The sequence below is a fragment of the Rattus rattus genome, chromosome 12 (assembly GCF_011064425.1).
Source record: "Rattus rattus isolate New Zealand chromosome 12, Rrattus_CSIRO_v1, whole genome shotgun sequence".
In the NCBI taxonomy this organism is placed as follows: Eukaryota; Metazoa; Chordata; class Mammalia; order Rodentia; family Muridae; genus Rattus; species Rattus rattus.
In genome coordinates this window covers 74,781,758-74,795,514 of record NC_046165.1, presented here as the reverse complement: position 1 = coordinate 74,795,514, position 13,757 = coordinate 74,781,758, and the positions used below count along the sequence as shown (strand labels likewise).

The window sequence follows — 13,757 nt, the reverse complement described above, 5'->3', positions numbered from 1 at the left end:
CTGGCCATGGCAGAAGTAAGCTTTGGGTTTTGTTTTCCACACAGAGCCAATGCTTCCTCCTTACAGAGAGAGGCAAGACAAACAAGACCATTTCTTAAGAAAGCACGACACTGGTGGGTTTTCCTGAAATAATCTGTTTTTTGTTTTTGTAATGTGTCTGTGTGTGAGAGTCCATGCCATCTGTATGCAGGTGGCTGCAGAGGCCAGGAGAGGACTTAGATCTGGAACTGAGCTGTCTTATGTGGGCGCCATGAACCAAATGTAGGTCCTCAGGAAGAACAGCTCCCAACGGCTATTTCTCCAGCCCTGTAATATCTACCACTTTCTGTCTACCAAACAGAGTCATGGTAGGAGTTCTGGTTTGTTTTGGTTTGTTTGTTTGAACAGGGTCTCACTATGTACACCAGGCAGGACGTGAACTCACAGAGATCCACCTCTGTCTGCCTTCTGGGTGCTGAGGTAAAGGCATGCAACACCATGCCCAGCTTTTTCTCCTTTTAACAAGCATGCATGTTCAAAGTCTACCGCAGGCAAACAGTACACCAGCATTCACCTTTCTAAGGGCGGGCCTCAGCATAGGCTGCGTTTTCTCATCCCTGTTAGCTCGATGTCAGTCAGGGTTTCGTGTGTGTTGGTAGTGTCAGCGTGAACAGTCGGGGCTAGGTGTGGATTTAGGGGTTTAGAGATGGTAGAGTTTGAATTCACAGAAGCAAGCAAGATCTTAGTAGTTGCTTCCTGGGGTTGGAATAAATGGAGAAAGGAAATAAAGAAGCTCCCAACAAGAAAGTAAAATAAATCTCAGGGACTCAGAGGAGACTCGGGGCCTTACACTGTCGCTCAGAGGAGAGAGAGGACCAAGTGTGCTCTGCCTCTGAGGCCAGGAGACCAGCTTAACTTAGGTGCATCACTATAGTTCTCGATGGTAGCATTTAATTAGCATTGATTTACTAATACCTGCATTTTAAACTATTACTTTTAGAAATTGTCCTGTACACACACACATACTCACATACACACACACACACTCCACACACACTCACACACACTCACACTAACATACACTCACACACTCACACACACTCACTTACACTCACACACACACTCACGTACACTCACACACACTCACACACACTTATGCACACATACACACACTCACACACACTCACTCACACTAACATACACACAATCACACACACTCATTCACACACTCACACTCACGCACACTCACGCACACACTCATGCACATACACACACACACACACACACACTCATTCACTGTGTACTAAACAAAGCATCATGTTAGGAGTTCTGTTTTGTTTGAACAAGGTCTCACTATGTAGACTACTGTGTGTGTGAGTGAGTGTGTGTGTGTATAAGTGTGTATGTGTTTGTGTGTGTGTGTGTGTGTGTGTGAGTGCACACATGCCTGTCTGTCTGTCCACAGCATTGGTTCACCATTAGAATCCTTCTATCATCTTTATATCATATCTAGGTATAGATACAGAGTGTCTGCTATGTCTGATATACAGAGGACAAAGAGCTAGGGATGTGATTCAATTTGCCTGGAACACACAGTCCACTTCTGTCCCCAACAATACATATAATAAAGCAAGACCAGGAAGGCAGATAGACCACCCACCCATCAGCAGACATCCCAGGTCAAGCGTAGAGTTGCCAGAGGCAAGCAGGAAGGAAGGGATGGGAGAAAAAGAGATGAGAAGAGTAGGATGCTGTTACCTGCAGAGAAGGACCTAGATCAGCGGCTCTCAACCTCTGGGTCTTGACCGCAGGAAAGCACAGATTTCCGATGATTTCGGGAACTGAGATACCACTCAGTAGCAAAATATCGTATCAGCAAGCATTAACTCATGGTCGAGGATTCCTAAGACCATCAGAAGTGTTCTGAGCTACACAAATAAACTTGAATCCCTGCGTACAGTGATAACTGGAGCCAAGGAGGGAAAATGTTAGTACCTAAGTATGCTGCGAAGCCAGTGACAGGGTTGTACAGAGGGACCACAGGGAGGCCAAGGACTGTTCTTGGGGTTGACGTTTAAATCGAACATATTGTACGGCAGCCATTGCCATCCCGAGAAGGGCTGCAGGATCTGTTTGTTCAGAGCGAGTCTCACAAGGGATGCTCACTAGACCTAGGATAGGTTGGATCTGCTGGTCAGAATTTGGAGTTAGCAAAGGAGATTTGATAGGAGAGAAGAAAGGGGAGGAGCTGAAAGTATGTGCAGGAGAAATACCAGGGGCAGATGTGTTCAGACTTGTAGCCTGGGGTTAGCAGTGTACTGACTCCCAGAAGGGAGCGGGACAGGAAGCCAGCCGGCCTGGGCTGAGAAGGGAAGTTGATCAGGTGGATGCGGTTGTCCAAGGCGTATACAGGTGTGAGAGCTGGTGGTGTAGGCAGATCTTTCCTAAGGCAGGCGTCCAGTGGGGGTCTGTGCCCACTGTGCCCACCAACCACAGCATGGTTGGTGGCAGGACGAGGTTCCAAGAGTAGCCACGGAAACTTTTATATCAGTTCAGCATGGCTGAGATGGTCTGAACCAAGAGTCATTTTTTTAATACTCATTTTTACTGTAGTTGAAGGTTATCAGTGGCAGGTTAGGATCTTTAACAGAAACCAGAACAGATCTGTGCCTTTAACCGCAGCTCAGAGAGCCCCAAACCTAAGGGAGTGAGTGAAGACTCGGGTGACAGTCAGAGCAGAGCCATGGAAGGGACCCCACCTTGGCATCTAAGGCCCCTGTAAGGGAAGACTCCTAGATAGAAACAGCCATGATTCTTCTGTGTCAGAGGGGAAAGTGAGGAAGAGGAGAAACAAGAGGCCTTTGTGCTATTTCAGAACCATCTTCCTGGGCCCCTTCAACAAATACACTTTTATTATATATAAAACTTCAAGTGTGGTGAGTGAAGTTCTCACTACAGCCATTCTCCGAGTGCCAGCATTCTATGAATAGCAGATGAATTCAGAGGCATCTTGGCTTGTGTACCACTCAACTGTCAGATGAAATTTAGAGGCTTCTCAGCTTGTCTACATAACTGCCTGTAAGAGAAGGGGGAACTGATCCAACAGAAGAAAAGACGGACGGCAGGTTTCCCACACCAACCGGGCTTTCAGTAAGAAAGTGGCTGAGATTTCCTTGCCGGCAAAAGCACTAAGAGGCTTGTGTCTTAAAGAGGAAATCGTACTAGTACCCCAGAAATGAAGTGCAGTCGGAGGTGAGATGATAGATCACAGTATGGCCAGCCAGATAAAAGCAGGGCTTAAAATAACAGATCCAGGCAGAATGCTCTGGTTGGAAATAGAATTTCAGGTCTTTAAAGTCAATTTCAGTTGAATCATGGGATGTGAGTTTAGTGACTTGGGGGAAAGTCACAACGTTGCACTCCTGGAGGGAAATAATGGCCGAGGACATGAAGGGGTGGGGCTGGGAAGTGGGCCTCAGTTGTACATCCCTCGCCTACCTGTCTAAGAGCAGCGTGTGGCTCTTTATAGAAGTACAGTGGCTTTTGCCTTACAAATGAGTGTGTGAAGTCCCGCCTCTCCAAGAGTGATGGGCATTAGGACCCAAAGTGTGTGAAGTCCCACCTCCCTTCGCTAAGACTGATAGATGTTAGGACCCAGGCTTTGGATTTTGTAGCATAGCCAGGAAAGGTGCAGGGCTTCTCACATTTGTTTCATCCCTAAACATAGTCTAGAATAAAAATGCAGGGTGAGGTATGGTGCTGATGAAACCATATTTTCTCCTTTTTATGTTTCTATATTTATTAAATATTTGAAGCATTTGTGACCTTTCTTTTACAAAGTAAAACTTAGAAGAGGAGGAGGAGGAGGAGGAAGAGGAGGAGGAGGAGGAAGAAGAAGAAGAAACCTAGAGCTTGCCTCCACATGACCGACGAAGGGTCAAACTAGTCAGTCATTCCTTTGTGGATATGAGAGGGGCTCACGAGGCGCCCACCCTCACTGAGGAGCAGTTGACAGCTCCTGGCTGCTGGGGAAGGAAGGGTCAGTTTTCTTTGCGGTTGGACTGTGCCCTGCACCAGTGCACATGCGGGCATCAGTAACTGGACTCCAGTTTAAGGGGAAAAGAAATGTCAGGAAGTTGGGACTTAGAACAGGGACGTGGAGAGGAATCCAGCAGGGACTGGTGGATGTAATCGGAACACGTTGTAGATGTGCGTAAGATTCTAAAATAGCAAAGGCGAAATACTGTACTTTTAAAAGGAAAGGGGCTGTGCTTTTATTCTCGGCTTTTGTACCTTTTCATTTTGAACTGTGCATATATAAAGCTTATTTTAAAGTTTGTTAGTAAGTAGTTTTAACAACAGCAGCAGCAAAAGGACTCACAGCTTTGTCGGTCAGTGGAGCTAAGGTGCACACCCGTGTTGAAAACAAACCCAGCAGAGGGAAGGTACACAACCCTAGACAGGCGAATTAGACGGTATGGCTTTAGGGTATCTCGAAGGTAAAATCGTATTAAGCAAGTTGTACGTTTTCTAAGCCTGAGATGCACACCGCTGAGCGGTGTATATGCGCTCAAGTTGATGAATTTCATCGGAACCAGTCACCTCATCTATCCCACACCCATGCCATTAGAACAAGGAGTTAAGGGTCATTTAAAAATGAGAGGAGGGGCTGGGGATTTAGCTCAGTGGTAGAGCGCTTGCCTAGCAAGCACAAGGCCCTGGGTTCGGTCCCCAGCTCCGAAAAAAAAGAAAAAAGAAAAAAGAAAATGAGAGGAAATAGACGTCTGTTGGCTTTCCTGGGGCAGTCAGTGCATGGGAACAGGCAGAACAAATTTACAAAGGGACTTCGTGACACTCCTGGAAAGCACGCAGAGCTACGTGTTGTAAGATCTCTTCCTTTTACTTTATTCATTTGGATTTTCTTTTAAAAAAAAAATCATGTATTTTACATTGCTTTATCTTCCAGGCAGAATTCACAATCCAGAACAAAAACACCTTGGAAATTGATTTTCATGGCCTTATGTGCATACATGGCAGGGCCCATGTGTTCCTCCCATGAGCAGCTTCTGAACCAGTCCTGTTTTCAGGCGAAGGCATTAGCGGTATATTTAGTGAGGAATTCTTCATCTTCATGTAAATGGCTTTGATTGGAGGCCATGTCTTTCAATGTCTCCAGGCAAACACATAGGGAGCATCAGTACATCCATGTTTAATATCCCATCCTGAGGATTTTCCAACCCATAAGCAAATGTGTCTTCCAGTTCATAGGGGAAGGTGGAATCTACTGAATGGGAAAAGCTCTGTTAGAACTCTTAAGATTCTCTTGAAATTCAATCTCTTGGCAGTGTCGACGTCTCACCAAGGAAAGGAAGACACTGTGATATTGGTAGCAACGTTTAGACTTCCCCGGAGAGGTTTCTTTTTAATCCATTCATGAATTTCTAAGAAGCGCTTTTTAAATTTTTTCACTCATATTCTGAGCTCTAGACTGACTAGGATAAGCGCCCATCCCCTGTTCTTAGGTTGACTGAGTGATGGCGGCTTTGTCCCTCTGTCTCAGAGTAAGAAGGGCTTTGTTCCTGCAGGTCTGTGTTTAAGTCAAGGGCTCTGACTCACGGAATCCAGCAAGCACAGTTCCTTTGTTTCTCTAAAGGTTTGAGACCACTGAAAATAGAACCAAGAGTGATTGGCTGTAAAAATATTTCCAAGTGAATCTCAGATAGAAAATCCAACATCATTCTCCAAGAATAGAAAGTTGAGCTTTCTCGTGATATTTAAAATGGGTAGACTAACAGACATAACGTTGCAGTATACAAAATGAGTAAGGCCAGGGAGTCTAGGCTATAGCATGATACCTGTAGTCCTGCATGTTTATATATGTCCGTCTCAGGCTGAGGAGAGAGCTCAGTCGGCAAGCATGAGGACCTAACTTCAAGTCCCAGAACCCACCCAAAATACCAAGGGTAGTTTGTGTGTAATCTCAGTGCCGGGGCCAGAAACAGGAGGCTCACTGCTGCTGGCCGCCATGCCAGACTGGGGAACAGCAGGCAACGAGAGCATCTCAGGAGGTAGACGGCATCTTTGACGATGACAGCCGTGGTTGTGTTCTGGTCTCTGTGTGCGTGTCAGTCTGCACACAAAACACACAGGGCATGTGGGGCGAGGCGGGGGCGTGGAGATCTCATTCACTGTCGGTAGTAGGATAAAATCAAGTGGAGTTTTAAAAGAGATCTGTTTGCCGTCTACCATAAATTCTCTCTCCAGTAACAAGAAAGGGCATGGTTAAGCGGAGATGATGAAGGTGACAGGGTTCTGGGCCTCTGTCCCTGTGAACGCAACGTTTTTCATGTGCGTCATGAGAATGTTTGGTTCCTTCAGGTGGGCAGGTCAACAGAAAGTCCCATCGACTTCGTGGTCACAGACACGGTTTCCGGCGGTCAGAACGACGATGCCCAGATCACACAGAGCACCATCTCTAGGTTTGCCTGCAGGATCGTGTGCGACAGGAACGAGCCGTACACAGCACGCATATTCGCAGCAGGGTTCGATTCTTCCAAAAATATATTCCTCGGCGTAAGTACTGTAACTGTACTCTGGTTTCACATCCGCTACTGTGATAGGTACTTAATTTGGGGGGAGCTTGCTTTGTATGGAGGCTGTAGTTAGATTTTTTATTTATTTTTTTTTAAGTTTTAGTTTTCAGCCTGAGAAGGCTGCGGTAAAGACCTGAGGATAATTTGAAGCCTGGCCACATGCACCCAGCCCTCGGGAGAAAGAAGCGGGAGGGTTATAAGTTCAAGGCCAACCTGTACAGCATAGAGAGTTGCCGCCTCAGTGAAGAGAAGATCCATAGATTACTCAGTTGTTGTTGTTGTTGTGTTTGCGGTATAAGTTATAATGTACACAGTAATTATTTTAAAGGCGTGTATGTTAGCATTATGTATAACACATTTATGGTGAATTTGAGAGGTTTATTTCAAAGGGAAAAACGAGCTGCTAAATTTAACTCCTTAGAGCTGGAAGGAAAGAAACTGTCAGTGAACTAACTGTTCACAGAAAGGCGAGTGTTTGCTGTATCCCATCCTGTATGTGGTATGTCATAACAAAGAGAAAGCCCTTCCCTCATGGGGTATCTTGATAAACAAACCCCAAAAGCTTTAGTGACTATCCTGCCTTGATACAAATACCTCTAGAATCAGAATATTGTTGCAGGGAGTAATTGTCCATTGTGAGCTAAAGGATAATAAAATATATTGTCCCACATGACAGGAAGTGCCGTGGAAGGCCAGTCCAGCACAGGATGATGTCGGGGTCCTGTGACATCTTGGGCCCGGTTTTCTGTGTCTTGCCCACTGTCTCTGCCGGCACACCAGCCACTTGGGCTTTGAGAGGAGAGGGAGGTCTGCTTCTGAGTGTGCCACCCTCTCCTGAGCTTTCGGACATCTGTGGTCTGGGGTCTTGGGGAGCCTGGGCTGCTCTGATGGGTTTGTACTAAGCAGGGCTTTGATCCCCCTGCCCTGCCCCCATGGTCCCGGAAGCAGGAGGGGCGTCAAAGCAGCACAACCGCTGGAGCAGTCTGTCCCATCACTGGCCACCCTGAGGACAGGCACAGCCGTTTGCGTGGAAACACACCGGCTCCCACATTACTGGCTTAACATTTTTTGTTTTAATTTGGAACCTCTAATAAAATTGAAGAATATTGTTTCTTTCTGTATCCAGATCGTGAGTGTATGTAAAACAGTTGTAGGTCCCTGGGTGAGAACAGGCAGAAGTGAGGCCAGCGAAAGGGAGTGAAGGCTTAGATGCCAGGCTTGACACAGGGGAGGGGAATCCCTCAGTGAGGAGGTCAGGTACCAGGTATGTTTAAACTCCTGAGGAGAGTGTCATGCGTGGCCAGAGATGAACCTTTCCGCCTCAAACAGTTTAACACCTCTCCTGGCATCACACCAGCACACTGTCCTCCGCTTATCAGCTTTAAATAGAATCCAAAATCCCTCACCTCTCTCCCACCTTTGCCGGGAACTTTGTTTCTCTCTTTTTTTTTTTTTTTTTTTTTGGGTTTTTTTTTTTCCGGGGCTGGGGACCGAACCCAGGGCCTTGCCCTTCCTAGGCAAGCGCCTCTCCCACGGAGCTAAATCCCCAACCCCCGGGAACTTTGTTTCTCAATGCAGTGTTTCTCTGTGTGGCCCTGGCTGTCCTGTAACTCACTCGCTCTGTGGACCAGGCTGGCCTCGAACTCTGAGAACCACCTGTTTCCGCCTCCCAAGTGCTAGGATGAAAGGCACGCGCCACTATGGCCGACTGGCTTTCCCTGTATTTTAGGAGGCTCCGTGCGTTCCCTTAGCAAGCTTACTCTGGTCTGTGGTGTCGTTCCCCAGGAGAAGGCAGCAAAGTGGAAAAACCCTGGCGGACACATGGACGGACTCACCACCAATGGCGTCCTGGTAATGCACCCGAGAGGAGGCTTCACGGACGAGTCCCAGCCCGGAGTCTGGAGAGAGATCTCCGTCTGTGGAGACGTGTACACCTTGAGGGAGACCAGGTCGGCCCAGCAGAGGGGGAAGCTGGTGAGTTGGGCTCCGCTCTGGAAAATGCACGCAGACGCTTCATGGTGCCCGTCGCTTCCCCACTGATAACGCTCAGAACCTTCGTGCGGGGTGGGAGATGCCATTTTCTGATCCAGAAACGATCCCCTGAGCTCCGGAGAGTTGGAGGGGTCCGGCTGTCCTCTCCTTGTAGCTGGCCATTTCTGTGTGCACGTGTGTTATTTTTTTCACTCCCGACCGCCGTGAGAAGACAGTCGTTAATCGTGTTTATCACTGCAGAATTCGTCGTTCCCCATGATACTGTACTAAGCCAGAGAACTCCTGAGCAGTGCGAGGCAGTGAGGGAAATGTTTAAACTAGAAGATCTGGTTCTCTAAAACTAAGAAATAATTAAGTGGACAGCTCCTCCCCACCCCCGTTACTTTCATAGACGCTAATTGCATTCTCAGTGCTGTTCACCCTAGACAAAGGTAGGCTGTTCTACTTGACGTCATTCCTGTATCCCCATGGTGGCCTCTTCTCAGAAGTGTCATTGCCGAGCCTCGAAACAAGTGCCTCTGTGTCCCTTTCCGGTTGTAAGGAGCGTCCGAGGTTCCTGACAGGGAAGTAGCTGTGGCACAGGTCCTGAAGAGAATCACTCACTTCCACTTTGTTGCATAGAAGCTAGAAGGGGAGAGCAGATGCCTCTTTCTAGAGTATAGAAAAGCGGACATTTCCCAGGCAACCCAACACAAAGTACACAGGGTTGGGGGTGGGGGTCCTATGGGCTGCAGGGATGAAAATGGTGACCAGATGTTTCCAGGTGGAGAGAGGGAGAGGGACCTGATGGACAGACAGCTGGCTGTCCTCCTCCTGAGGCCTGCTTCTAGAGTCCTTCTGACCCCCTCTGTTCCACACCACTCAGGGACAGGGAAGGGCCCTTCATCTCACAGCCAGGCCACCTTTTCTCAGCGTCTCCAGTGAACACACGTGAAAAGCATTTTCTGAGAAAGGTCAGGCAAACTCTGTTTTTATCTGAGTCCTTTTTGAGAAAATATTAATAGGAAAGGGGAAATGAAAACAATTTCCTTACAAAAATGTTTCTGGTGATCTGATAATTTTACACAAGACTGCCCTAGCTCAACTGGCTTGTGATTAATCATTACAGTGTCGGAAGAAGACACAGTGGGTGCAGACAGGACGTTTGCCTCCCTTACCAAGCAGTCAGCTCAGCCACTCTCCACACAGCCCTCTACAGGAGGCAGAACCCCCTCACCTTATCCAGGAAGGGAAGTAGCACATGAAAGTTAAATGTTGCCCTGGTCCCTGGGTGGCCACATTGAGACCCCAGATCCAGTTAGAATTCCACCAGGTACTGCACCAGAGGGCTGAGCTTGGCACTCCCCTGAGCTGGGTCACTCTTGAGCATTTGCTACCTGTGTGAGCAAAAGCCAGACACTGAGCCGGGCACAGTAGCCCCTGACTCTGAATGGTACTGGAGAGGTGGAGGCAGGCAGACTGGGAGTTCTGGGTCACATGGGGCTGCATTGTAAGACTCTGTCTCACAGGCCAAGGCGTAGGAAGGCAGCTCAGCTCTTTACTGAACATTACTGTTACCCTTCCCGGGCAAGGACTCGTGCTCAGTCCCCTGCAAGGGAAAATAAGAAGAGTAAATAAAGCATTCCTGGCAAGACTGTCCAGTGAGCGTGGCGCCACGTGGGGTTCTCATCCCCTTTGGTTATTGTGATACAGCCTAGACAGCAGCATGTGCCATAGACACTGCATAACGTTGCTAAAAGAAACAGCCCCAAAATTGGGGGGGTGCGGGGGGGAGGAGGAAGAGGTGGAGGAGCAGGAGGAGGTGGGGGAGGGGGAGGGGAGCTGGTGGTGCTGGTGGTGGAGGAGGAAGAGGAAGAGGAGGAGGTGATGGAGGGGAGGAAGAGGAGGAGGTGGTGGTGGTGGTGGGAGGAGGAGGAGGTGGTGGTGGTAGTGGAGGGAGGAGGGGAGGAAGAGGAGGGAGGAGGAGAAAGAAGGGGTTGGTGGTGGAGGAAGAAGAGGAGGAGGAGGAGGAGGAGGAGGAGGAGGAGGAGGAGGAGGAGGAGGAGGAGGTGGAAGTGGTATGAGCGTGCGTGCCTGTGTACCTGTGCATGCTCACTTGTGCACACAGAGACAACAGACAACCTCTAGTACTGTTCCTCTGGTACTGCCTGCCCTTTTTTAAGCAGGGCTGTGTCCACTAGGCTAAGATGGCTAGCCAGTGATTCCCAGAGAGCCTCCTGTCTCTGGGATGACAAGGACACAGTACCACCCGTGGCCTTCTCACACTGGTTCTGAGCTCAGGTTCTCCTGCTTGCAAGACGAGTAGTGCTTTACCCACGGGACTGTCTCCGCAGCCCAGACAGATTCAGAATCAGTGCCTATCAGTAACAGGTCTTAGATCTATATAAAATTACAGACATGTTTCTTCCTCAAATCAAGATCTCTAACGATTTGTCTGGTGCCACAGATACTCTTTGCTGCATGTGGTGTACCCAAGCTCTGCCTTATAGAGAGGACCAACCACCCTGCACCCCTCCAGTCCATCCACTGTGCAGCTAGACGTGAGCTAGCGAAAGACACACTGATTCTCTCTTGGCACCAAGACCTCCCCCAGCCCCCAGCCATGCAGCCTGGGCCTGTTGCCTGGTGCTATGTTGTCACCCAGAGTTCCCAGCCTGTTCAGTTCCCAAGGGCCCTGTGAGCTCCCTGTGGGTTCCACACTTAGGGCAATCACACCTCTCTGGTGGGCTGTTCTTATCACCCTCCTCCTGGCTGCAAACGTTTCCAAATCTCCATTCAGGAAGAATCCTCTCAGAGTTCATCCTAACCTTTGTCTTCATCAAAGTAACGGTAACAGAAAGTGCTTGCTACATGCCAGACCTTAGTCCAAGAATCCACTGTTTTAGTTTATCTGACTGTCAAAGCCACCTTCTACAGCCTAAAGAAAGGGAGGGGATGACAGCATGCTCCAGTAACCACCCCAATGTTACACACCTATAAGGGCCCACGAGCCCCCAGAGTCTACTGGCAGCCATTGTGGGTCAGTGGGTCAGTGGGTCAGTGGGTCAGTTTACCAGTGCTTCGTTTACCAGGACATGCCTGTCCTGCTCACACCCCTGCAGAGCACGGTTTCTGTTTTGTTAGTCTTGCTCCCCTCAGGGCTTAGCTTGCGTCTGGCACTTCCTCTGATTGGGCCAAGTCCTGCTGACCATGCCTGACCCTGCTGCCGCCTGCCAGCTGTTAATCACCCATGCAAGCACGGGGAGCATGGGGCGAGCAGCACACTTGTCCTAGGAAAACAAAGACTCGTTCACGAAGGCTTCCACCTTGGACCTTAGGAGAAACGGATGAAGGGCAGATCAAGGCCTGTGCAGCTAAGGGTCGCCTGGGATGTGTTAGATGCTCTGGTGGGGCGTCAGCTCTGCCAGAGGAGCATGGGTCTTCACTGGCAAGGAGCTCCTCGGTCCTAAGCTCTGTGGATGTATTACCAGCATAAAACGTTAAAAACAGAAGTGGGACGTTTATGGGACTCTTAAGGTAACCGTTGCATTAATCCAACTTAAATAGCTCAGCGCCTTGTGCTCTGGGTTGCACCCTGGACATCGGCAGGTACGAAGGCTTGGGGGCGGGGTTGATAATTCCCCTCCCCTTTCTAATGGGATGCATTACCTCCGTGTCTTCTGCTCTGTTGCGTTCTGAGTGAAGAATGTTGGGGTGCCCTTGCCCCCATGGATCGTTGGATTTCGCTTTTAAAGCCGTCTCTATTAAACCCGTTGCAGGTGGAAAGCGAGACGAATGTCCTGCAAGACGGCTCCCTCATTGACCTGTGCGGGGCCACGCTCCTCTGGAGAACCGCCGACGGCCTCTTCCACGCACCGACTCAGAAGCACATTGAAGCCCTCCGGCAGGAGATCAACGCAGCCCGACCCCAGTGTCCCGTGGGCCTCAACACCCTGGCCTTCCCCAGCATCAACCGGAAGGAAGTGGTAGAAGAGAAGCAGCCCTGGGCGTACCTGAGCTGCGGCCACGTGCACGGCTACCACAGCTGGGGCCATCGGAGCGACGGCGAAGCCAACGAGAGGGAGTGCCCCATGTGCAGGACTGTGGGCCCCTACGTCCCCCTCTGGCTGGGCTGTGAGGCAGGGTTTTATGTTGACGCGGGACCCCCAACTCACGCTTTCACCCCCTGTGGGCACGTCTGTTCGGAGAAGTCGGCAAAGTACTGGTCCCAGATTCCACTGCCCCACGGAACCCACGCGTTTCACGCCGCCTGTCCGTTCTGTGCCACGCAGCTGGTTGGTGAACAGAACTGCATCAAATTGATTTTCCAAGGTCCAGTGGACTGACACCCTGGACGACCATCTACATGTCGTTAACACGTTACTGTGAAGATTTCGCCACTAACTGTAGATCCTACCTTTTTGTAAGGCTCTTTGTTGAGGGGACGGGGGACTGAGTTGGGACGACAGAGGTGGGGCAGGCGATGACAGATACCACTGTGTTTGGCATGTCCAGAACAGCAGCCTCACCTGAGGTCTGCCTGACTGAACTTTAATACCTGTGTAATGATTGGATTTCAACTGCCATGCTTTTATTTTTAACCTTAGGTTTTTTAACCAGATTTTTTTTTCCCCCTTTGTAAACTTGGGTAAGATTTTACAAATGTAGAAGAAGGGTACTCTGCAGATGTCTCTTAGAGCACAGCCTGCAGAGCTGTGTGGTACAGGAGTCACACATCTGGTGATGTTCAGTGGTTGGGAATACTTGGCAGTGGCCAGAATCTGACCCAGTACCAAAGGGCCAGCTCTGTTGGCCCTGCCACAAACACCCGTGGACAGGAGGCGTAGACCATGCACTTGTCTTGAACTCTGTAGCTTTTCCTCACCTTTTTTTTTTTTTTTTTTTTTTTTACTTTGGTTGGAAGAGAGAATCCATATACTGTTTCATTTTAACTTCAGTGGAATTCACTTACATATTCATTCATCAGATACCTGGCATGTCAACAAAGAATCCCCCCCCCCCCCGTGGTCCTAGCCTGCCCTGTTGTTAATTTTGCTTAGCATGACACTTACATGTCAAGAAGTGATTGGTTGGTTGGTTAATTGATTGATCGATGATTGAATTCATGAACTGAGGGTGGCAGTGATGGGCGAGCACTAAGTGGGGCTGTCGCCTCTGTTGGCAGCAGGGGGCGTGTCCTAGGTACTCTAACAT

General features: G+C 49.2%; 1 protein-coding gene across 1 annotated transcript in view; it reads left to right on the top strand.

Moving 5' to 3' along the window:
* Positions 1-13,109, top strand: part of Peli2 (pellino E3 ubiquitin protein ligase family member 2) — a 133,578-nt gene extending 120,469 nt beyond the window's left edge. The window contains exons 4-6 of the mRNA XM_032917608.1: positions 6,358-6,552; positions 8,358-8,546; positions 12,323-13,109. Of these exons, the coding sequence (XP_032773499.1) occupies positions 6,358-6,552; positions 8,358-8,546; positions 12,323-12,889 (951 nt within the window). The 3' untranslated portion in view covers positions 12,890-13,109. The remainder of the gene's footprint in view (positions 1-6,357; positions 6,553-8,357; positions 8,547-12,322) is intronic.
* The last annotated feature ends 648 nt before the right edge of the window (positions 13,110-13,757 follow it).